We start from the raw sequence: 23432 nt of genomic DNA, 5'->3' as shown, positions 1-23432 counted from the left end.
ACGCCATCTAGCGATATTTCGCCTGTCTTTTAGCCCCCATTAGATATTGTCTAAAGCTCTGGCACTGGCGATCGCATTCAGCATCTCTTTTTAGCTTCGTTTCATAATGTGTGACAGAAATAAGCTTTTACTGCCGACTGTACTTTTTGTTGACTGTACTTGCATTGTCACCCAAACTACATTTGCATACCAAATTTCAAGTCGATACTATTATCCGTCCTGCGGAGACGTTCCTGGCCGGACTACCAGGATGTGAATACCAGATTATTGTATTGTCCCGCGATTTACATAAGTATTCCAAATTTTAAGTCGATTTGAGTACTGAAAGTTGGTCAAATTTAACTTGCAAGATTTGATTACAGACAGACAGACAGACAGATAACGGGACAGCTGAAACTAAATAAAAGCTTATAAAAAGTGGTGAAAACGATCTTTTGGAACTACACTAGCATAGAATTCTTCGCACATTACGCGTTGCAGCGGATGTGACGTCACACAGCAGACACAAGATATTTTTACGGTGTCGTCTGTTGCACTTTTATAATCTTACATAATCTTGATTGTAGTTAGTCGACAGGATGCTGCTAAACGCAGATTAAATGGAGAGTTTAAGTCATATTTTTAACAAGCAGTTAGTCTACTACAGTTTCTTGCGGACATAATAACCAATATTAAGTATTTATTTTTTACTTTTGTTTTATATATTTATGGAAAACTTTATTGTCAGATTAATAATTTAAATAAAATCAATAAAATTATTACAATTTTAAAGTGTACCTATCGATTGTAAGAAAATCGTGTGAAATAATTTTGCTCTCATACCACCGAAATGAACACCATGTTTTTATAAACATAATTGCTTACGACTTTTATGATTTATGGAACTTTTTTAATCTTTATATTTTTTGTCTGAATAACAAATTATCTAATATTTCTAACTAACTGACGAACTAAATAAAATACAATTTTATTACTCAGGAATCTACCCAATTGGGGACGCAAACCGCTAAAAAGTGGCGCCGAAAATATACTTTTACGACTTGCAAATCGTTGCCGCAAGGCCAGAAAGAAATAATTGAAGCGAACGATAAATAGATACTGTCTACTTGATAGGTCAACAGCCAACAGTCTGCGGCTACGGTGTAATTATATAACCATTGGACACCCGTGATTTCAGAGTATAGAGAAATTAACAAATAGAGTGCCAACTAATGGGTAGAGTTTAAATTATTGCATTTTTAAAATAATAGTACCTGTGAACTTTAGAGCTGTGAGTCTGCGAGTATGTATAACATGTTTTACGTTTAAAACCCCCATGGCTGCGACATTAAAAAAATTCTAAAAACTGGCCACGGATAGTTTTCGACGTTTTTATTCAATAATTTGAAAAATACTTTTATCTTCAACTTGTATTCATATGTGTTCACGGTTGGCTTACCGTTCGAACTTATCCTGAAAAATAACTACGAATTGGTTCGAAACTCATCAGGCATACCTCGACTGTTAATACAAACCATGATATCTAGCATGCTTCGCCCAGTAGGTTCCTACATATTTCAATAATTAGGATTCAAGGCAATTTTATGAAATTTCTACTCTGTTGATTAATTCTTCTACGTTTCAGAGTCAATGACATCGGGGTGCAATCAATGTAATCGCCTTGTTTATTTCATGTTAGGTCTTGATGTCTATTAGCAGAGTTCTAGGCTTTTAAAAAAGCTGTTGATTGGTTTAATTGAGACATTTTAAACCACGCAAGAAGTGGAGTGTTATGAGTTTGAAGCCAATGTCTGTCCGTCTGTAGCATCCTAGCTCTTAAATGGATCTAGATCGTTTCCGATGTGATTTTTGACGTGAAAGCGAGTTTCTTTGCGGTGGTAATTAAAAAATATCATGGGACATTATTGGCACCAATTGCCTAGTCCCAAACTAAGCAAAGCTTGTACTATGGATACTAGGCAAAGGATAAACATACTTATATAGATAAATACATACTTAAATACATATTAAACATCCAAGACCCGAGAGCAAACATTCGTATTATTCATTCAAATATCTGCCCGGCCGGGGATCGAACCCGGGCACTCAAGCTTCATATTCAGGGTCTCTAACCAACCGTCAAATAACAATATCGGGGTTTTTTTAAATCTTTCCAAGTTAGTTAGGTTATCTTATGTTGCTTTTAAAACGGTTTTTTTTTGGTAATAAAAAATATCATAGTGTATTAATATAATGACAAGATAGATACGCAAGAACTTTTGTAGGAACACGTTTATTGAGCGTTTCGAAAAGCGTTTTTCTTAAATAAATATTTTATAAAGAAATTTAAGTAGTATTTATTTGAATTTAAGCTTTTCAAAATACCCAAAAAAGGTATCCTGTCGCTGTAATCAGATCCTTTTACATCTCTAAAGCAAATGTTTGAACGGGAAAAAGATTTACTACAAAATAAAAACGCTTTGATTGCAGCAAGTGAAGTTAGAGTAAACATAAACAAGCGCCAGCATTCCTGATTAATGGCAATAGATTGTGCGCCGGAGTTGCGGCTTTTTGTGCTGACGTGTGTTAAGGAAGATGTCACACTAACTGGCTTTAAGTTTTCGTTACCAAGTCATAAATAAAAAAAAAAGTCACACTAGCTTTTTTTTCTGCCAGTAACTGCATGATCGAGGAAATTGGTATTATGAATGTAGGATGCATTCCGATTGGTAAATCAAAATCATCGCATATACAACAATACCGCGTAAGTCCAAAATTGGGGATTAGACATTTATATAAAATTCGGTAGATTATTTGGTAGATTTTAGATTATGGGCAGTTTTTGACTTATGCTGAACTTTTGTGTAAACAACCAAATGTATTGAGACTTTTTTTAATTAAAATTTCTTATCACCATCGTAAGTTTAGATGTCATAGAAAGTCTATACCTATAGAAAAGCTATGTGTTTATTAAATAGTGCTATTTCCTGTACCAGTTCTAGTACCGTGAATAGAAGCCGTATTGTGTAACGCACGAGCGCCAGCAATCGCACACACCATCTCTTTTTATCCTCATTTTGTACCTTTTGACGGAAATATAAATCGTCAAAAATATGTAGCCACAATTTCAGTATCTTCTTATGGTTCTTTCGGCACAATGTATCTTTTCTTTCTTTTTATTTAGTATGTAAGAGTATGCAAGCTTGTCTTATTTTTAATTGTAATTTATTATGTTGTGCCTAATTTTGGCAAATTAATTTATTCTTTCTTTCATTCTTTTTCTTTTACCTATTACCTATCAAATTAACTTAAATGCAGGTATTTGTGTAAGCTGAACGATACTGTAGATAATTAAGAGGTCCAACATTTTTTTTGCAGAAGATACAAATATAATAACAGTTTTAAAAAAGAAACGATTGATCTCTGATTATTTATGTGTGGTTGATATTACTTCCTCGTTTCTTGACATAATATGTAACAAAATAACAATTTCCGCTACTAAAACATTAAATACCAAGCTGAATAACCCACGAACACTGTTATAACTTTCATACATAGACACAATGGAAAACAGCCGTTTCCATTTCACTGGACAACAATGTTCATTCGAAAATGTAGTCAAGAGTCATAAAAGGCTATGACTAAATAACAGCACGCTGCACACTTGTGGTTAAACTTTTACTGAAAACCGCGAGAAAAACGAGCGTGTGTCACTAGCTTTAGTATGTGGCCGGTGATGTGTGGTTGCCGGGTACTTGTACACCATCATACAACCGCCTGCCATTTACTGAGATGTGTTTCGGGATTTGCTACTGGAATACAATGTTGTTCTCGTGGTATGTTTGATAATGAAGTATTTTGACAAACATTACAAGCTAGAGCTCTTCAAGGCTAGAGTGAATAGGCTGTTACTAACTGAACCAGTGAGAATACACCTTTGGCCTCTTCTGCACTTTTGATTAGGTGAGACACGGGTCAAACACGGGTCAGTTTTACGTATAGAAAAAAAAACAAGACGAATCTTTAATAAAAAAGAACTGAATCGAAAAATAGATAAAAGACCCCGGACTTAAAGTATGGAAAATGTGGTTTCAGTTAAATATCCCGAGGTTTTGATATGTTATATAATATTATAGATTTCAAAGCCCTGAACAATAGTCTCTAAAAAACTAAACTAAACTCTGAAAGGTACTCGGAAACAGAGGTAGCACCCTGAGAGCCTTTTGTTCAGGACTTTGAAAACTATAACATATTAAAATCTCAGGATATTTAACTGATAACATATTTTTCGTACTTTAGGTACAGGGTCTCAACTAAATGCAAAATTTTAGTTGGTTTTGAAATAAATTAATAGTCAATCGAGTGGGTAAATATGTGACGTCATACTATATATTGCCATATACATGTATATTATATAGCGGAATCGTGTTTTGCCAACTCTCTTTTTATAATTATCTGCCTAACATGATTAACGATTAATCCTTAGACCCACAGGCCTTATTGTCTATTGTACCTATACTTGGAATTCACAATCGTTTTCAGAGACGGGTTAGACGAGGATAAAAAGGGATTGTATTTGCGATCGCGAATCTCAGTAAGTTAGACACTATGGTCATAGGTTCGCTTAGAGTCTAGAGGTATACATTCGAAACTTTTCACATCCCAGAATTCCGTTACTGTGTTGTAAGGTTTTGGCAATCGGTGTTGTAATTTTACACCTTCACTTTTTTATTGAAAGCTGACCAGCGATTAACCTCTATCTCACCTGATAATAAGTGCAGATAAGGCTGAAGATGTAGGCTTAGGGTTTTGTAAGTTGTTTCAGTACGGCCTTACACAGCCCTAAATTGTACTTTTTATAAACAGAGACAGGCTTGCGTTTATCCACAATTACGCCAGATGTTAAGCGATGTGGACTAAAAGGGGGCATACTTGCCTAATGAATGCCCATTCAGCCCAGATTTGAAGATAACCTGATTGTAGCAATCAGGGAGCACAGATGCAGGTAGGGAATTCTACTCCTCAGCTGTCCGGATAATAAAGGACGGGCGCAAACGCTTTATGCGATTTTTACGTATGCTGGTAACATAAGGGTGGACCGCGCGTACTTGACCGACTTATCCGGAGAACTTACAATTTTGTTTACCATTAGAGCGTTTTCAGATTATCCGATCCGATATCGGTATCGGACGCCGATACCGATATCGGGGCAGGTAAAATGTATGAAAGGCCTCAGCAATCGGCGTCCGATACCGATATCGGATCGGATAATCTGAAAACGTTCTTACTGTGACATATTTAAGTTATGAGCAAAAAGCCAAGTACTTTTATTTGACTTTGCCTTGCCAAATCATTACCAACGAATGCATCCGTACGTGAGACACTGTTTTGTAATTTCCCAGTCGCACGAAGTCTGATTTGTGGTAAAAAACGTACCAACAAGCTCCCTTTTGCCCGTGCATTTTGAAAGCTGTCAGCATGTAGGTCAGTGTATCGATGGGGTCAAAGATCAATGGCCTCGCTAACGTCGCTAATTGGACCCTAAGTTGCACTCATACCTCTAATTCTGTGTGTTTGTGTAAATGGTTACAGCCCATCATCACATGTCGCTTTTGTTGGAAGAATGTTGCATAAAAATGTCGGCTTTTGTCATGTACAAAGAGCTACGATAGCACCTTTACACAGTTAGTTTTAAAGTATTATGGCAATGCTTCGGTTCAGAGTTATAAGCACGTTTGTTGTGAAAAGGTTTCATAGTGGACCATGACAAAATGTTTGACTATACTTAGGTACGAAGAAATTGTAAGATACGACTGTTATAGAGTTATCGGAAGATTTTTAAAGCGCATAAAAAAATAGAACTTTAAATCCAATTTTAATTTAACTTAACTAAAGCTTTCCATACACTAATATTTTACTACTTGTTTTTTACATAAACTCGACGTCAAATAGCTTAAAGGAAATATTTTATCTTTTATAAGACATTTTTTAAATTTATAAACAAATGATTCCTTTACTTCCTAAAAAAATACCAAGCGGCAAGTTTTTACTTGGGTACCTTGCGGCGTTTAATGGCCTTAAATGTATTAGTTTATTTAAAATGCATTGTAATCAAAAATACCAGAATCTAGTTGCAAAATGTAACGCGTGATCTAAGGCCATTTTTTCAACACTGTTTTAGGTACAAGTCTATTATAAAGATTCAATGACTATTAATAAGATTTGAAAGAAATAAAGTCTATCTGGAAGTGGTCCATTACCGTCCATCACTAGGTAAAAAAAAATTGGAATCCCTCGTATATAAGGAGCTTCGGTATACTTTTAATATAGATCTGTACCGCATCTTGAAGTAACTCATTGTTCCAAATAGATTTCCCATTACAATTGAACGTGCCGCAGCCATTTCTTTTTATCTAAAAGGACTTTTCAATCTAAATCACAGGACACGCTTTGTCGACAAACTCCTCGAGATACTGTTTGTAAGTGGAATCGCCCATAATTTGTGGTCTATTTATTTCTTTAATCGAGCAAGAAATAGGACATTGTGCACTTGAGGACAATAAAATGTTATCGGGTACGTTAACGACTGTAATGTGTGGTAATGAAAAGTGTGCCCTAGACCACCCTAGCGATACGTTTAAGGTGCTTGATATATTGGAAATTGATGGAATGTGTTAAAGAGAAGCCGCTTTTAAAAAAACGGCCAAGTACGAATCAGGCGGGTTATACGAAATTTGAAAATCGAAGTTCGTATCGTACCGTCCCGCTGACGCTTAATATTATGTTATTTAATACGAGAGTGCAGAGGAACGGTACGATACGAACTTCGATTTTAGAATTTCGTAGCCCCACAGACTCGCACATCGAGGAGGGTTCCATACAGTCGAGGGCAAAAATAATGTATAGGCAATCTAAAAAAAAAACACTGTGTTATCGAAATATTAATATAATTGTTAGAAGTAACTTTACAAATTAAATAAATAAATATCATGGGACACTTGACACCAATCGACCTAGTCCCAAACTAAGCAAAGAGCTAAGCAAATTGAGTTTATATTTCAAATGAAATAAAAATAGCAAAGAAAAGTTGTCAATAACCTGCCTTTTTAAGGTAAGACTTTATAAAAGCTTGTTAAAATATTGATGCTGTGAGTTAACAGTGACTTTTAAATAAGTACCTAGTGGTGACAAAAGTAAGGAATATAGAATTCCTATTTATGTTGACCATAGAATTCTTCAGAGCCAGAGCGCACTTCCGCGAACTTAGATTATTACTGCGCATGAACATTTGCCACATTCATTGAAGATTAGTTAATCTTCATGTTAATGTATTAAACATTTCATACAAACTATGTCTTTGATATGCGCTGACTAGATAATTTATTTGGTGACTAGTTTATCGCAGTCTCAACCCTTTTCAGTAGGTATTTACGTATATTTCTGCGATCCCACTTTAAATTCAAGATGACATCCTGATTTAAATTTATTTGCTTTTTTAGATTGAATAATTTTATTAACTTTTAGTTTTTTTTTTAATAAAACGAGAAACATTAACTGACTGTGAAAATCATTGACCCGATCAACAGAAAAAAAAATAATGAAATCGGTTCGTCATTTATAATAAAATTAAAAGCGCGAATAACAATTATATTCATATTTTTTTCTTTTTGCGGCATCTCAGTGGCATCACCCAGCCATTATTTTATGTATTTTTTTTTAAAGACCAGGAAGCTACAAGTGGCCAGCAAAACTCTCCTTTAATACAAGTATCTAAAGAATGTTTATTAAGACGCCCATGTTACCAAGGTGCCCGAATGATGACAGTGACGTGAACAATAAAAATAAAAAGATGCGTAATTAATTGCCCGCTATTTATTTAGAGGGTCACATGGTTTCCCTTTTAACTTTAATTGTTTTAACCTTAGCTGTTAAATACGTATTTTGGATGCTTCTGTTTGAGCTTTTTGTGGGTACGAGGAATGTTTAAGCTTATAGACAATTAATTTATTTAATTAAGTACCTTTTCATTCAGCTTCTATAAATGCGACAACTTTGTGGCAAAGTAGTCAATAAATCTACTTTTTTTACTATTGTGTCTAAATTAGTACCTTGTAATATATTCCAAGCAAATTTTGATTGTTACTAAAGTCGATGTCCCAAAACATTAAATGATAAATGATGTACTGCAATAAAATCGATGTTTGATCATTCGCTACATAGTTTTTTATTGGTAATAAAAAAATTACTGCCAATACTGGACCAACGACCTAACTAATAGAAGAGTAAATAGCTTCACACTTGGAATTCGTTCAAATATCCGCCTAATAATTTTATTTATTGTTGAATGAGCAGGCGATACCTAAGCCTAACCAGCCAGCTCTAGTTTCCTGGCATTATTAATTATAACCTGCTTGGTACATTCCACGTTAGAAGGCATGGATGCGTCCAGTCTGCTAAAGGCAACATACACGGGCATACGGGTGCGCATGCCCTTTGCGGTACGCGGCAAAATCGAATTTTGAATTTGGATTTGTTTAAAAAAGATGCTAGTTTTTACCGGCGGGAAATTTAATACATTAATTTTGTTTACTTTAATTTAAGCTTCACGTGATTTGTGAATGACAACTTATTAGGTTTGAAATAGTTGTTTATTTATTTTACTTTCACGTTGTTTCAATTGCATATCGAGGATCACTTGTAAATTTACATTGTTTAGGTAAGTTTTCAAAATTCGCACCCATAAATTTAACAAGTTGAGTGTTCAATACGAGTTTTACGCTTGGTAATTCTTAAAGTGTAACGCAGAAATATACGCACAGTCAGAAACTGACGTTTCATATTATAGTTATGTAGAGGTGATAGTTACTTACTTTCGCAAAAAGTAACATTGCATATTTATTCAATAAATATTATGCAAAATATTCGAATTAAAAGTAAGAATTTGATGCCAAAGTGGGCCTGTATGATAGGTGTAGTTCAGGGTTTCTTTAACAATGTCCTCCGAATTTCTAAATTGACAATGTTACTCATATTCTCCTTATTATATGCCGGTCAAAACTATTGAAAGCGACCTCAATGAGATATAGGTAACTAAATTATAAGTAGGTAAACTAACAATAAATATCTATCGTATTTTTTTGTCTAAATGCAATTTTGTTCGAATGATCGTCTAATAACTTTTCTCTATTTGAAACTGGGCGACTTAGAAAATGTTAGGTTAGATTTAAATTAATTTGGTATTTATTTTTTCTTGAGAAGTCCATGGTTTTAGTAAGTACAATTTGAAGTAAGTACGTAAGAATAGGTGCAAAAATAGCAGACTATCCGATGCAGACACAATTTCACATTTTGATTGTTTTAAAAACCTTCCGTTTCTTCGGTTTTAGTTATCACTCATGAGGCATTTTGTCAAAGGCGATTGTTATTCTTCCTATGCGATACTCTCTTATTCTTACCTACTGTTAGTTATAACATTTTCATTCACTGTGCATTACATTTTTTGCTAGTTTTACCGTTAGACCTTTTTTCTGTTATAAAGTTAGTTGCAATATATAGTTACATAACTTCCGTGGTGACCTCGTGGTTGGATCTATTGCCTCTCAAGTCGAGGGTCGTGGGTTCAAGCCCATCTGTTTTTTTTATTTCATATGCCATATACGATGGGCACACTTTTAGTTCCCACAGTATTTTTAATTGCTTCGCAGGTTTGTGCACCTCACGATGGCAAAGTGGTTCTAATTGCACTCTCAGAGTGCGAGTTTGGTCGTGGCGATTCAAACCACTAGGCCACACGGCTTTTTTATTTATGTGCGAAATAACATTTGAAATATACCACAAGCTACGGTGAAGGAAAACGTCTTGTGGAAACCTGCACACCCCGGCGAAGAAATTTAATGGTGTGTGTGAAATTCCCAATCCGCTCTGGGCCCGCGCGGGAACTACGGCCCAAGCCCTCTCATTCAAAGAGGAGGCCTGTGCCCTTCAGTGGGACGAGTATAGGCCAAGATTTTTTTATTAGACTGGATAGCAAACGAGCAAGTGGGTCTCCTGATGGTAAGAGATCACCACTACCCATAGACACTCGCAACACCAGGGAGATTGCAGATGCGTTGCCAACCTAGATGATGAAGATGTTGAGTTATAATGTCCACGTAATAATAGTACTGTTGAAAGCGAAGCCGCTATAGGTATCGCGACCTATTTTACATGCTCGCTTTATTTACTATACTAATGTAGACGCAACTCAAGTGTTACACTCATTCGCTATGGTGTAGTATTACTGGTAACTAATTTACTCAGTGTATTAATTAAAATAGAGTAATTTAATAGTATTTAGTATTTAATAAAATAAAATGTATTCTGATGAACTAAATTTAGGTTCGAGGTATGTCCGTTATCAAACAAAATCCAAATATTTTAAGTGAAATCCATGTCATTTGTAAAACCTAATATTGATCACAAAAGTTCACATTTTACGGATTTTTGTCTTAAATTAAGTACACGTTGCCATATGGAAAATGTTGAAATAGGTACCTATTTGAATAACGTTACAGTGAAAAGGAAAATATTCAAAAAAAATTTTTTTTTTCAAAAACTTTTTTAGCCTGCATATTAGTTTCTATTTAGGAATTGGAAATTATTAATTACATGTGGCAAATTTCTTAAAAAAAAATGGCTGACTCGGAAGTTTTTTAACCTAATATTAAAATTTCTATTGTCTCTGCAATCACTGATTACATAGTTGCATAAAGTTTTATTTGTAATCAGCGTTGATAACACTTAACACACTGACACAGTGCAGTGTTGTAATCATTTGGTAACGCGGGATATTTACTCTTCTATTTATAATCAAGAAGTGTGAGAACAAGATGATAAGCTTATAAAAACGGCCAAGTATGTATTTGGGAACGCGGAGTGTAGGGTTCCGTAGGTAGGTTAAGCAAGCTTACGTAGCAAATATTCAATATAAAGTTTCGATAAGGCTGCTATGATATACCTCGCCCGCTACGATATATCTCATGGTGACTCCACATAGTACATTGGGCTGTTCTTCTTACAGTTCATTTTTACTGCATCCTAAAGTACTTTATTCTAAAATGAGAATAAATGCGAGTGTTAGTCGTAACCATTTATTCATAAATACTACAGACTCGAACTCTTATAGAAATTGATATCAGTCTAATTTCTTTTAGACGTACCAAATCGAATTACATGGGCATTGTTAATTTAACTGCTCGCCCTAGTTTCTCTATGTGAGTCAGTATTTCTCACATACTGTTTGTTCCGTGTTTATAGCCTTATCTGTCAGGTAGCTTTGGAAACTGTACCAGTATTGCCATGATGACATTTCTGGACTAATTTCAAAAACAAATGAAGAGCGCGGCAAAACAAGCCAATGCATTTGCAGTTAGTTTAAAATTCAGTATACGAATAAGTTAATACGAAACCTAGTAGCATACAATTGCGCATACATATTTCTTAATTATTCGCATCAGATATAATTTTCAGTCTCCAGAAGGAGCAGATATTATGGAGACCAACGTTTTGTCTCAAGTTTTCGTCTCAAACGTAGTGTAGGACGCCCTCGGGTCAGGTGGAGTGATGATCTGTGAAAGGCTGGTAGAAGCTGGATCCGTTTCGCCGAAGACAGGGTGCAATGGCGCTCATTTAGGGAGGCCTATTTCCAGCAGTAGACTGACATATACTGATGATGATGATGATTTTTTTGTTTATTTTGTTACAGGACATGAACACAGCATCAGCAAGTTCTCGCAGCATATTTGATTGTACGTCACAATGATCCGCGGAGTGACGTGAGCATGCGCGGGTATGAATCCACTCTCGCGCAGATCCTTTGATCGCGACATAATGGACAACAAGTGCTCTGGATACATGTGACGTCCAAAAATGGAAAGAGCTACGCGTGTAAAGTTCCTTTGGTATGTAAATTTCATTTTAACGTGAAAAATGTAGCAAGCTAGTAACGAAGCTACGATCTATATAACTGTCGATACTAACTGATATTTTTGACGTATAATGCTCGTATGTACAAAAAAATGGAAATGTTTACTTACTCTTTCATCCGTTTTATAATCTGTAAAATTCTGCACACCTCATAAGTCTATCGCCTATACCTCTGATCCTAACTTTTGTTTAACGCCTCATAAATAGCTTAGCAACTAACTATCTAGGTTCAGTGAAAGCATTTTCCACGCAACAATAGCTCAATCCTACTTACAACCATTCATCCCAGCCTATATACGTCTCACTGCTGGGCACAGGCCTCCTCTCAGAACAAGAGGGCTTGGGCCATAGGCCCACGCGGATTGGGAACTTCACACGCACCATTGAACTTCTTCGCAGGTTTGTGCAGGTTTCCTCACGATGTTTTCCTTCACCGCAAAGCTCGTGGTAAACAACAAGCGTGAAAATTTGTAAGTCTGTTTGTGAAGATCAGGTGTAAACAGCAGCTCGGTTTTATAATGAACTTCCGCATGCTGATAGACTATTACTCTGAGAAGGATATAAGATCATTTTTATCCTGGAAACTCGATCAATTCAAACCAAAAGATCGATAAACGTAATCTTAGGTCAGCTCAGCTCAGCAACTGTTGTTATACAAAACGGTTGCGTTGAGATTGTTAAAGCCATTTCTAGATGTCACATGCTATTATTTTATTTCGTGTATTTTGTAGGTATGTGCATAGCATAGCCCTGTCTGAGCGCGGATTAACTGTCTATTGTTTCTATGATTTTAGCACAGACGAAGTGGCGAGCCAAAACTAGTCCCACTATTTATTTAAATAAGCACACGTATTAATAATCGAGGAATACGCGACATGTTTCGAAAGAATCCATGGTTGAGCCAATCAACTATTTTACCGACACTTTGGGCATCTCCTGCGTTACCAAAATTGTCTCTGGCGTTACCAAAAAATCGTACTTCCAACAAGATATTTCACGGTTTAATAGCTTAAATTTACGTAGGATGGCATGTATTCATGTACACCATCTATTAAATTTCAGAAAAAACATTTTTACTTACAAAAATCTGCAATTGTTTGAAAAATGTCGCGGACAGATTAGTGTTGGTAAAAAAGTTGATTGGCCCGGTTATCAAGGAGAGTTCGAATGAAAAGCCAACCGTGAACACGTTAATATGTCAGTGACCCCATGTCGCAAAATTTCTCAATCGCCGGACATAATAGTTCACGCGCGAACCCGCGGGTAAAAGCTAGTATGTAATAAATCAGCGCCTGAATTTTACGACCTGAGCGCATGCCGGCACTATCTCATTTTAACGGTTCGCAGGTAGACACAAACGCCTGTTGGTAGCGCTATTTTAAACAGGAAGAAAAAATGCGCCTAAACATCAGTTATTATAAACAGTTTTGAACTTGCACGAACTTTCACCATATGCTAAAACGTATTTTCGGACGCAATTTGGGATTAATGGTATTTACGGTGCCAATATCTTTGTTTAGATTACACGTAAAATAAATCGTGGAAAACATTATGTTTAGATCGAAACGGTGTTTAGGTGCAAATCATCACTCTTCTGCGAGCCTTTTTTCCTATTGAGGGATAATAACTAAGAACTACCTAAGTCCCTATGGCCTAACACACTCTTAATCACAATAGTTTTCACCACTTCTTTCCGTCACACGGCATAAGATGCAAGAGAGTAGAAAGTGATTGTGAATGCGATCGCGAACGTCAGAGCGTTAGACAATACGGCCACTAATAATCATGATCAAATCAACATTTTGACAAATTACGCAGTTTTTTATGTACAAACTAAAATGCAAGACAGTACTATTCATAATAAGCCGATCTTGCAGTTGAGTTGAATTTCTGGGATTTAACAAAATTCCCATGGCATATTAATGAAAATAATTTTACCAAAATAATGCAATAACTATTAGACTATAAAACTAATGAACTAAAATGTACTAAAACTATTAAGTTCAATAAAACTTAAATACTTAAATTAATACCTAGAGGTTGCTTAAAATTAAATTAAATCTAGAGTAAAAAGAAAACCGGTTACGAGACGTTACATGCGTAGGTACATCCCAATGCCTTGGGAATATTGGAATAAAAAACTAGCCTATATAGGTGTTACTCCTGAGATCCAACTTACAAACTTGATTAAAATTTCATTTAAATCTATGTGGCCATTTTGACGTGAAAGACTGACAAAAACATAGATCTGTACATAGTAGGTACTATTAGTAGAATTTTGTGCTTTGGTGTTTAAGTACATACCTATTCAAACATAGCACAAGACAGCACAGTAACGTAAAATAACGGGCCCATACTCAAATTTTAACCAAAAAAAAAAACAAATTTCTAAAACACTGTTTACTCTAAGAATCATGTCAATGAAATGCGTCTTCGGCTTAATACAGCGTAATGAAGTAAACAAAGCACCCACTTACTAATTTGATGCAGTGCCCGCTACAGAAACATTTAAGATTTGTCCATGATAAATATTATCTTTTGAACTCAAACGGTGATGCTTTTTTCTGTTGCTACTTGAGACTCCTTCGAGAGTAAAGCCACAGTCAAACATAGTAGAGAATATCGTCCTCGTCTCGATACATTGCGGGACCGCGCGGCTATGGGTTTATTAAATGATCGACTATTGACGGCAATGTACCGCAACCAGCATGCTATTCTCACACCAACTGAATGAAGTATAAAAGTAAACAAAAATTATACGGTCCATTCATGACGAACGCACGCGCTGACTCGGGATCAAAAAAATGGGGTCAAGAGCAAGATTCAGGGTACGATGTCCTGGTGAAAATAAACTCCTTTGATCAACTAACTGACACTCTGGTTTGAAATACTTATTGATTTTGCAAAGTTCATGTTATTTAAGTACTGATGGGTCCTACGTATAAGGGCTTAAGTGTAAAATCCTTACTTTACAGGACAGGCTTTCAAAGTCAAGAACTGTTGTAACTCAGAGATGGTGTATCCGAGACTTCTAAAATTTGGCACAGCTTTAGTACTCTGTTCTTCAACCACAACGAATAAATTTAAATAATTGTTTTTTCCATTAAAAATAATTATACATACGCCCGTATACGTGAATTTACGGGAAATAAACTTGTGTTCAAAAAGACAGTAAAAAGGTCTATATGGTACTTTGGCTCATATACTCGTTCAATTTTAAAATCTTTGGTTAAAAATACGTTATCCAAGATACCTGGAGAAATAAAAAAAAGTAATACAATCACATTACGATGTAGCATCGGACAGCAGCATTCGGCTTAACGTACAAGTACCTAAATGGCAGTTATGCCCACAGATAAAAAAACCGCCCGGGATTTACCGTGTAAAAGTATCAAACGTACGTTACGCCCTTTTACGTTAAAATTGCATCTAGTTCATCCATTCTACTCCAATGATAACTCGAAAAATAATTAAATACAAAGCAATGGTTTTTTAATCCACTATCTAAATATATATAGTTTATAGATACCTATAACGCACAAAACTCAAAATTGAAAAAAACACTTTGGCCCTTATACACAGGACCCATCGACTTGGTATTTGAATAGTCTTCATCTATGTATATCAAAACTCAACTATTTAATAATTACCTGTATATAATGGTAGTAAAATAAATGGAATATCTGTCTAGCTCCTCCACCAAGTAGTGACGCCTGAATCTATACAGTATAATGGTAATTCCAAATTGTTAACAATTACAGGCATGAACATTAGAAAAGAGTTTAGTCAACACTTCAAGTTTAGCACACACGTGGTTAATATCGATGCTAATATGTAAGTAATAATAACCGTAAATTGATCAGTAATAGAGTTAACTGTATAATTTTAAACCGTGCTTAGCTAATTGAACCTATTGAGTCGTATGATTTTGTTAACAAGTTATTTTTAAATAAGTAGTCAATCCGTCAAGATTCCCTTCCATATTTAGTTATCGACGTATTGATACTTTAATGAATCATAAGTAGGTATAGGCTGAATTTGTATTGGTATACTGAAACCAAGTTTTCGTTAACTAGACGACACGGTGTGTTATAATTGCAATCATCAGACAACTCGCCACTTGCATCCACCAGTAAAGTTACCTGCAATTCTCGTAATGTCGTTAGTCCACCTAGTGGGAGGCTTGTCAATGCCTTACCATCCGATTTGTATCGTTACTCGAGAAGATTTCTCCCTCAGGGTTATCTGTTCTTCGTTGTATCATGCTGTCGCCCGCCCATTGTCACTTCAACTTGTGAATTCTTCGAACTGTCGGTGACTTTAGTTCTTCGGCAAATTTTCAGATTCTATTGCGCAAATAATTTCCAAGCTCTTTCCATAGCTCGTTGTGTGACTCTGAAGCTTTTCAACAGGCTAACAGTCGAGGACCACGTCATAATATATAGGATGTGGTAAATTAAGGACTTGTCAAATACTGTATTATATAATATGTCCCGTGTATACCGGGAAATACTGATCGAATTAAATTTGATAATTTTAAAATTTCCCAAAAATCTCTTCTGTCCAGAAAAGGGCGAATGTTTGACATGTGACAAAAAAAAAGACCATCGAAGACTTCAAGTGAGAGTAGCAAGTGCGAATAAAAATGAGCGAGTCTGCCGTCTAACTTCTTTTAAGAGTAACGCCGCGGTCCTACGACGTACACCAGTGGTTTATGGTACCCATTTGACTGTCTACTACAAACTCAAAGGTGGCTGCTAGCACACCCGTAACCTCCCATACGCACCGACAATTTGTCTGCCCAAGCGCCCAGCAAGTAATAAGCTAACAACAACCACTTAGACTGCATGTAACAGCGTCTAGGTCGCTTAAACAAGGAGAGGCGGGTTTGTTAACAATCAGTTAACGGATAACTCGTGGGTGCTAGCCTGTATTAGCTATGACACGGACTCATCTTGTCTTGATTTACTTTACTTTCCCGATTTGGCCACAGATTATAGGGTTGAACATGGTGGGTTTTAATTATTAAGTGACATCAAAAAATAGGGTAGTAATTTTTCGTGTGTCTTTGTATCGATGTCTTGGCTGTAAACTGTTTGAAAGTTTGTGTAAATTGTTTTTCTTTAGTACGTACTAAATCACTAATGTTTTTTTTTCTTAAGTTAGGTACGTGTTCTTGTTCGAAAATTAAGGTTACAGAAATACGTTTGAAAGACGTGAATTTTGTTTCTGGAACCGAATACTAATATAAAATTATAAATAATATTTATAGTGAATTCATACCAGGCTTTAAAACAGTAGGTAGTAAACAAGTATCAGAAAACATAAAATGTGAATGGAATTATGATCGTTGACCTGATTTTAATAAAAGTTACTGTTTAAGTCCTCCCTTGTTAAAGTAGACTAAATTTTCACAACACTTTAAAATTTTAGTTTTTAAATATATTTATTTTGTCACTTATGAATAAAGTTTCTGCAAAAATTCTTGCAGTGTAATGTTTCAAAAAATGTCTAGAAGTCAAAAATTCTTCGGCACAAAATTTGTAAATAAGCTGACTTTAATTTTTACTTACTTTGTTTTTCATTAAAAGACACGCTTTATTTTTTGATCTTAGTTGCAACTTAAGCCGCGCAAGACCAACCCTGCGCCCACGCAGCTCTCACGTTGCGCAATCCAACATCTCCATTAGACGTCAACCACGTTACATTTTCGACAAGCGCCTGCATCCACTACTGCATCGCACATTAAAACGATCAAACGACTGAGGAACGCTCTAATGAACGTCTTAAGTGGTTTATAAAGTGGCGATAGCCGTTATTTTTATGTTAAAATCACTTCACTCTCGTCTGTCCTATGAGAATATTTTATTTATTGCCTGCAGCTTCGCGATTATCGTTTAGTTTTGGAGATGATTTCGCTATAATTTTTAGGGGTTCCGTACCTACCTCGAAAAAGAAACGGAACCCATATAGGATCACTTGTATGTCTGTTTTGTCTATCCGTCTGTCACAGCCGAGTTGCTCCCATGTTTGTACCACTGTATAAGTTGACAGGCCGTATTGTCTAACGCTCTGACGTGCAATCACATTCACCACATCTTTCTACCCTCGTCTTATACGGTATACCGTGTGATAGAAATAAGTGGTGAAACAATAAAGGCCCTGGCCTCTTATTGTCTAATACACTTGGAATCACTATTGCTTTCATCCTTTCTTTCGTCAAAGGGAGACGACGGTAGAAAGAAGTGAATGTGATCGCGAACGCCCGCGAGTTAAGCCGCATTCACATTTATCTGTCGTGTCGTGTTGTGATGCTCTGTCTCTCTTTCTCTATAGTTTTGATGCGACACAACACAAGCCGTATACAACACACGGCATCAGATAAGTGAACGCAACCATGTATGAAACTGATACCGTTCTGATGCGTCACGACACAATACGACACATAAAGGTGACTGCGGCTTAAGACAATACGGCATCTGTCATAAAACCAGTAAGACAGAACATTCAGCTTCCACTGTTCCACCTTGCGCAAGATTACATAACTTCCTGTCTATACCAAGTTTATAGCCCTTAAAATGTGTAGCTTTTCACATCGCAGTTAGAATCCACGCATCAACAGGCGCACAAACAAAGAAGCGATAGAAAATAAACCAAGGTAATTAGCGGTTGGCGATTGCTTTCCTTTACTAAAAGATAAACATGTCAATTGTACTAATTGGATTTACGCTGAAGGAAGGCAAAGTCTTTACTCTGTATATGGTGCAAGTAGATGCGATGAATATCAAGTAGATAAAGGGAGCGATGGAGTCTCGTGAAGTATTGTTGGAGCTCTTTGAATGTGTTTTTTCCATTTTTGTACGGACTAATATATCGTTGTTGCGTTAAGAGGATAGGGATATCAAACTTAACACTATTTATCTTTAGATCATCATCCCAGCCTATATAGGCTTTCGTTCGACTGCCGAGTACAGGCCTCTCAGAGGGCTTGGTATCTTATCTCCCAGAAATCACTTATTCTGTATATACCTTTTCCTTTTTACCTTATAACTTTTAACTGTACTGTTCTAATTTCAGGGTGGCTGCAATCATTCAGTTTGTGATGTGTACATCAGCGACGAACACAACAACCACAGCACAGGTACAAATAGCAATACGGTAATTTGACAACTTCTGAATTTTCCATACTATTAATAATTATATAGTCAATATTTAGCGAAGGAAAAATATACGGTTGGAAATCGAATTTAAAGTGACGTTTAAGAAATCTATTTATCTCTTTCTTTCTATCTGTTTTAGACCGTTTTTTCTATGCAATATGTATGGCGCCCTGCCTGATTTTGAATTTTTAGCCCCTGTAACTCTGTTATAATTATGTAAAGATAGCCCAACTACAATAAAAATTATATTCGTTTATATGAATTAAAAATGTCAAATGTTATATTGTTGTGTTTTTAACAAAGATTTCGGATACAGAAGTTTTCCATGAATTCTTCGGTGAAGGAAAACATTATGAGGAAACCTGTACAAATAGCAAATTTTCCATGGTGTGAAGTTCCTGATTCACAAAGGCCCGCGTGGGTACCACGTTCCAAGCCCTGTAATTCAGTGGGACGCATATGGACAACTTGCCGGCAACTCTCGCGATGTCACTCCACCTAGTGGGAGGTCTGCCAACGCGTCTTCCAGTTCGAGCCTAGAAGAGAACCTATTATTTCCCCAAACGGTTGTAAAGTTCCGTTTCCACCAGAGATGCGCGAGGATGAACACATGCAAGGACCAATAGAACCGCTTCATTTACCTAGCCTTGCTCCTAAATAAAGCGTTTATATTGGGTCATAAAAAAACACATTTCTCGCAACACATCCTCGCACATCATTGGTGGAAACGCAGCCTTAATCTGCTCATTGAGCGATATGAGCTACCCATTGCTACCTTTTACTTACATCTTCTTCGAGCTTATCGGTGACCCTAAGTTCTTCGGCTCCACTGTATGTTTTTGTAGTTCCAGAGTTAGGTACTCTAATCTCTGAATATATATACGCTGATGATGATGATGAGGGCATTACCTGTTGCCATTTAACGCGCCTTGTATACATTGTAGCTAGTGAGGTTAGCAGGAAGATGTTTGCGGCTGTGGGGTCTCTGCGACGGCTTCGCAACTTTCTCCCGCTCGCTACCAAGATTGCGTTGGCTAATTCTCTCCTTCTTCCTATTTTAGATTACGCCGACGGTTCCTATTTAGATCTTACAGAGGAGCAATTGAATAAGCTTGAGCGAATCCAAAATGTCTGTATTCGGTTCATATTCGGTTTGCGGAAATATGACCACGTTTCCTATCGCACCCATCTCAAGTGGCTCCCCATCGGTTTTCCCCGTAATACTCACATTCTTTCTCTTTTATACAGCATACTCTTCAATCCTGCAACTCCTCTTTATCATCAAGAGAGCGTTTTAAGTTCTTGTCCTCTATTCGCTCTGCACAAAATTTTCTTCTTACCGTTCCTCCTTCTTCCTCCAAATTCTATCATAACACCTTTACTATGACTGCCATTCGTCTTTGGAATTCTCTTCCTTTGGCGTTAAGGCAAGCGAAATCCCTTCCCATTTTTAAAGACCTCCTAAAGGCTCACTATCTGTCACTTACTTAATTCCCAGTTTTTGATCCTTCGCTATTCTTTTTGTTTTTTGTTTATATTGTTTCTTTAACTTCCTTTTTAAATTCCTTTTCCCACATGCGGCCTTTAAATATTTTGTATTAAGTATATAATAGTTTATAGGTATTATATTTGATGTGTTTGTTTATTTATATAATTTATATTATATTTTGGTATATTTATTGTCTATTAATTCTACGTTTGTCCTGTCTGTTATCTCTGCCAACTACATTAGTCTGTTCATATTTGGGTATGGCTCACGAGCGTTTTTCCCGCCCGTTCCAGTGTGTCATGAATATTGATACATACGATAACTATTTGCGTCAACTTCTGATAGAAGTAGTTTCTCTTTTTAAGTGAAGTATTCATCCTTATATTAGTAAAACGGGCCATCGTTCGTATGCATCAATATTCATAACACACTAAAACGGGCGGGCAAAACGCTCGTGAGCCTTACCCATTTATTAATTTCTCAGAAATTGGTTGTCTGGAAGAGACCGCTTTTTAGCGATAAGACCGCCTATTGTCTACCTGAATTTTTCTATTTTTGTAATGTCTCTGTACTGCTTTTGGTGATCAATAAAGAATATTTGTATTGTATTGTATTGTATTGTAGGTGTCTGAGGAGCTAAGCGGCGCGTACGCATGGAGCGCGTGGGGCAGTTGGAGCGCTTGCTCGCGCAGCTGCGGCGGCGGTGTCGCAGTACAGGAACGGGAGTGCTTGCCAAGGTAACTAACAATAAATGTCTGAGTATAAATTCCACAGATTTCCGAAAGTAAGAACATCCAAATTCTTAACTTGATATCTGACTCTATTATAGCAAGAATAAATTCGGGGGTAATGGCACGAAACCCAACAACAAAGTTTTTTTTAGGGTTCCGTAGCCAAAAGGGCAAAAACGGAACCCTTGTAGTTTCGCCATGTCTGACTGTTAAATGAAAAAAAAAGTTAGTGTAATTGGCAATACTATACTATACTATACTGCACTATAGGTACCTACTATACTATAATATTGGTAATACTAATATTGGAGCGACGACCTGGTTAAGATCGCGGGATCGCATTGGATGCGGAAAGCACAAGATAGGTCTGAGTGGAGAGCCTTGGGGGAGGCCTATGTCCAGCTGTGGACGTTTTTCGGCTGACATGATGAATTGGCAATACCACCATCGTATAGAATTGTTTAATACCATATACGTAGTATATATAATTAACATGAAATTTCATTGAAATTATTACGATATTTACTTAGTTCTCGCTTGACTGTGGTGACAACATAATGCGCTTATAATGCGTATAATTCCCATAGTTGCCACCGCTATCTAGCGCTGTTATTGTGCACGGTCCCTGTAGCACAGTGTGCAATGCGAAGTTTTTACTGCACCTCTGTGAAATTGTTACATTTTTACGTTGTACGTTGCCCTATTGATCCAAATTCGGAAATTTTTCGTGAGAAGCAACAGTCGTGATGACTATAGTTTTTCTTTTACTTTCACGTCGTGACGATACGTGGGAAGAAGTTGCTCCATAATCGCATAAGCTTAGTCACCTTGAGCTAAAAATACACATATTCGTTTGGATAGGTATCTACAAATTCACCTACTAAAAGAAAACCCTATCAAATGGGAATTTTGGAAAATTACTTTCTTATAACAGTACGGAACCTTAAATTAAAATTTTGCGTAGGCCATAATTGTACTGAACTGTATCTGTGTATTGAGTAACGACCCTAAACGTATCTTTAATTCTTGATTAAAATAGGAGTTAATTTAATGCAAGTTGATTAGTTATAGCAAACATTTTGAAAAGCCGTGTTGATGAGCCGTGTGTATGAAAAATCGATCTAGCTTGGTCTCTGGGAAAACGCTGGTTACCGAGTTTTAGCCCGAGTGGAGCTCGGTCCCCCAGGTAGTCATTTAAATGCGTGAACTAGAGCAAACAAAACGCGAACAAAAATGTCGTAGAGCCAACTTGTGCGCGCTCTCTCTGGCTCTTTAACATTTCGCCGACGAATTAAAATGACAAGGTACTATAATTCCCCAACAAGGCTGGACGTCAGTTAATTTCCTCGTGAGCGATGTAAGTGTCGAACATAAAAGCAAAAATTGTAAACATCGCCCGTTTACAAGCCCATTGCGGTAATTCGCTTATAAAAGCCTCTTTACACCGTCAGATAATTGTATTAAAATTAAATTACTCGCTGTTCGAACGCATGTTGAAAATAAAAAAAAACTTGGCGAGTGCGTGTCAGACTTGGGTTTGTACAGTCAACTACAAAGTGATCGATACGGCCATCTTAAAACATGTAATAGGGGTTTATACTATTTTATACAAGGTTACATACTTTTGTAACTTTGGCCGCATTGATATCTTTGCAGTCAACTGTTTACTACCAATACTCCATTATTACGTTTTCGATCGACCATTAGGTACTTCTAAATTTGTAAAATCTTCATACTTGCAACAGTTTTTTTGCTAAAGTCTGAACCACTTCCGAGATTTTTTACGCATGCGAAAGCAACCATTAAGAAAAAAAACGCACTTTTAAGTTTAACAAACTTATTTTTTTTCTCATAAATTAATAATTTTGAAAGAGAACTTAGTAAACGAGTCCATGAAAGCCGCCATCGATTTTAGCAAAAAACTCTCTGAACTAAAATCGTATACTCTAAATGCACTCTCAGAGTTCACAGGTTAAACATGCCTTCGCGACCCGCCGCTTTTATCCGCTAAACGAAGGTAATGGAAACCCCGTAGCGCTAAGTTTGTAACAAGCTGTTATTGTGCATTGATTGGGGCCATGATTGACGTGCATCACAGTCGATGGGCCC

At 36.5% G+C, this 23432-nt stretch overlaps 2 protein-coding genes across 5 annotated transcripts in view; one reads left to right on the top strand and one right to left on the bottom strand.

Annotated features, from left to right (window-relative positions):
- Nucleotides 1-23432, bottom strand: part of LOC141435103 (ADAMTS-like protein 4) — a 441311-nt gene that overhangs the window by 172531 nt on the left and 245348 nt on the right. The gene's annotated exons all lie outside the window — the stretch shown is intronic.
- Nucleotides 1-23432, top strand: part of LOC141435113 (papilin-like) — a 45644-nt gene that overhangs the window by 14605 nt on the left and 7607 nt on the right. The window contains exons 1-4 of one of the 4 annotated variants that reach the window (XM_074097683.1): nt 6372-6458; nt 11723-11918; nt 19021-19084; nt 21217-21329. In XM_074097683.1, coding sequence (XP_073953784.1) covers nt 11887-11918; nt 19021-19084; nt 21217-21329 — 209 coding nt within the window. In that variant the 5' untranslated portion in view covers nt 6372-6458; nt 11723-11886. Of the gene's footprint in view, nt 1-6371; nt 6459-8442; nt 8696-11722; nt 11919-19020; nt 19085-21216; nt 21330-23432 lie in introns of those variants that run through there. The other 3 variants (XM_074097684.1, XM_074097681.1, XM_074097682.1) reach the window with 3 other exon arrangements.

Source organism: Choristoneura fumiferana, chromosome 14 (assembly GCF_025370935.1).
Source record: "Choristoneura fumiferana chromosome 14, NRCan_CFum_1, whole genome shotgun sequence".
In the NCBI taxonomy this organism is placed as follows: domain Eukaryota; kingdom Metazoa; phylum Arthropoda; class Insecta; order Lepidoptera; family Tortricidae; genus Choristoneura; species Choristoneura fumiferana.
This window is presented reverse-complemented; position numbering and strand designations above follow the sequence as displayed.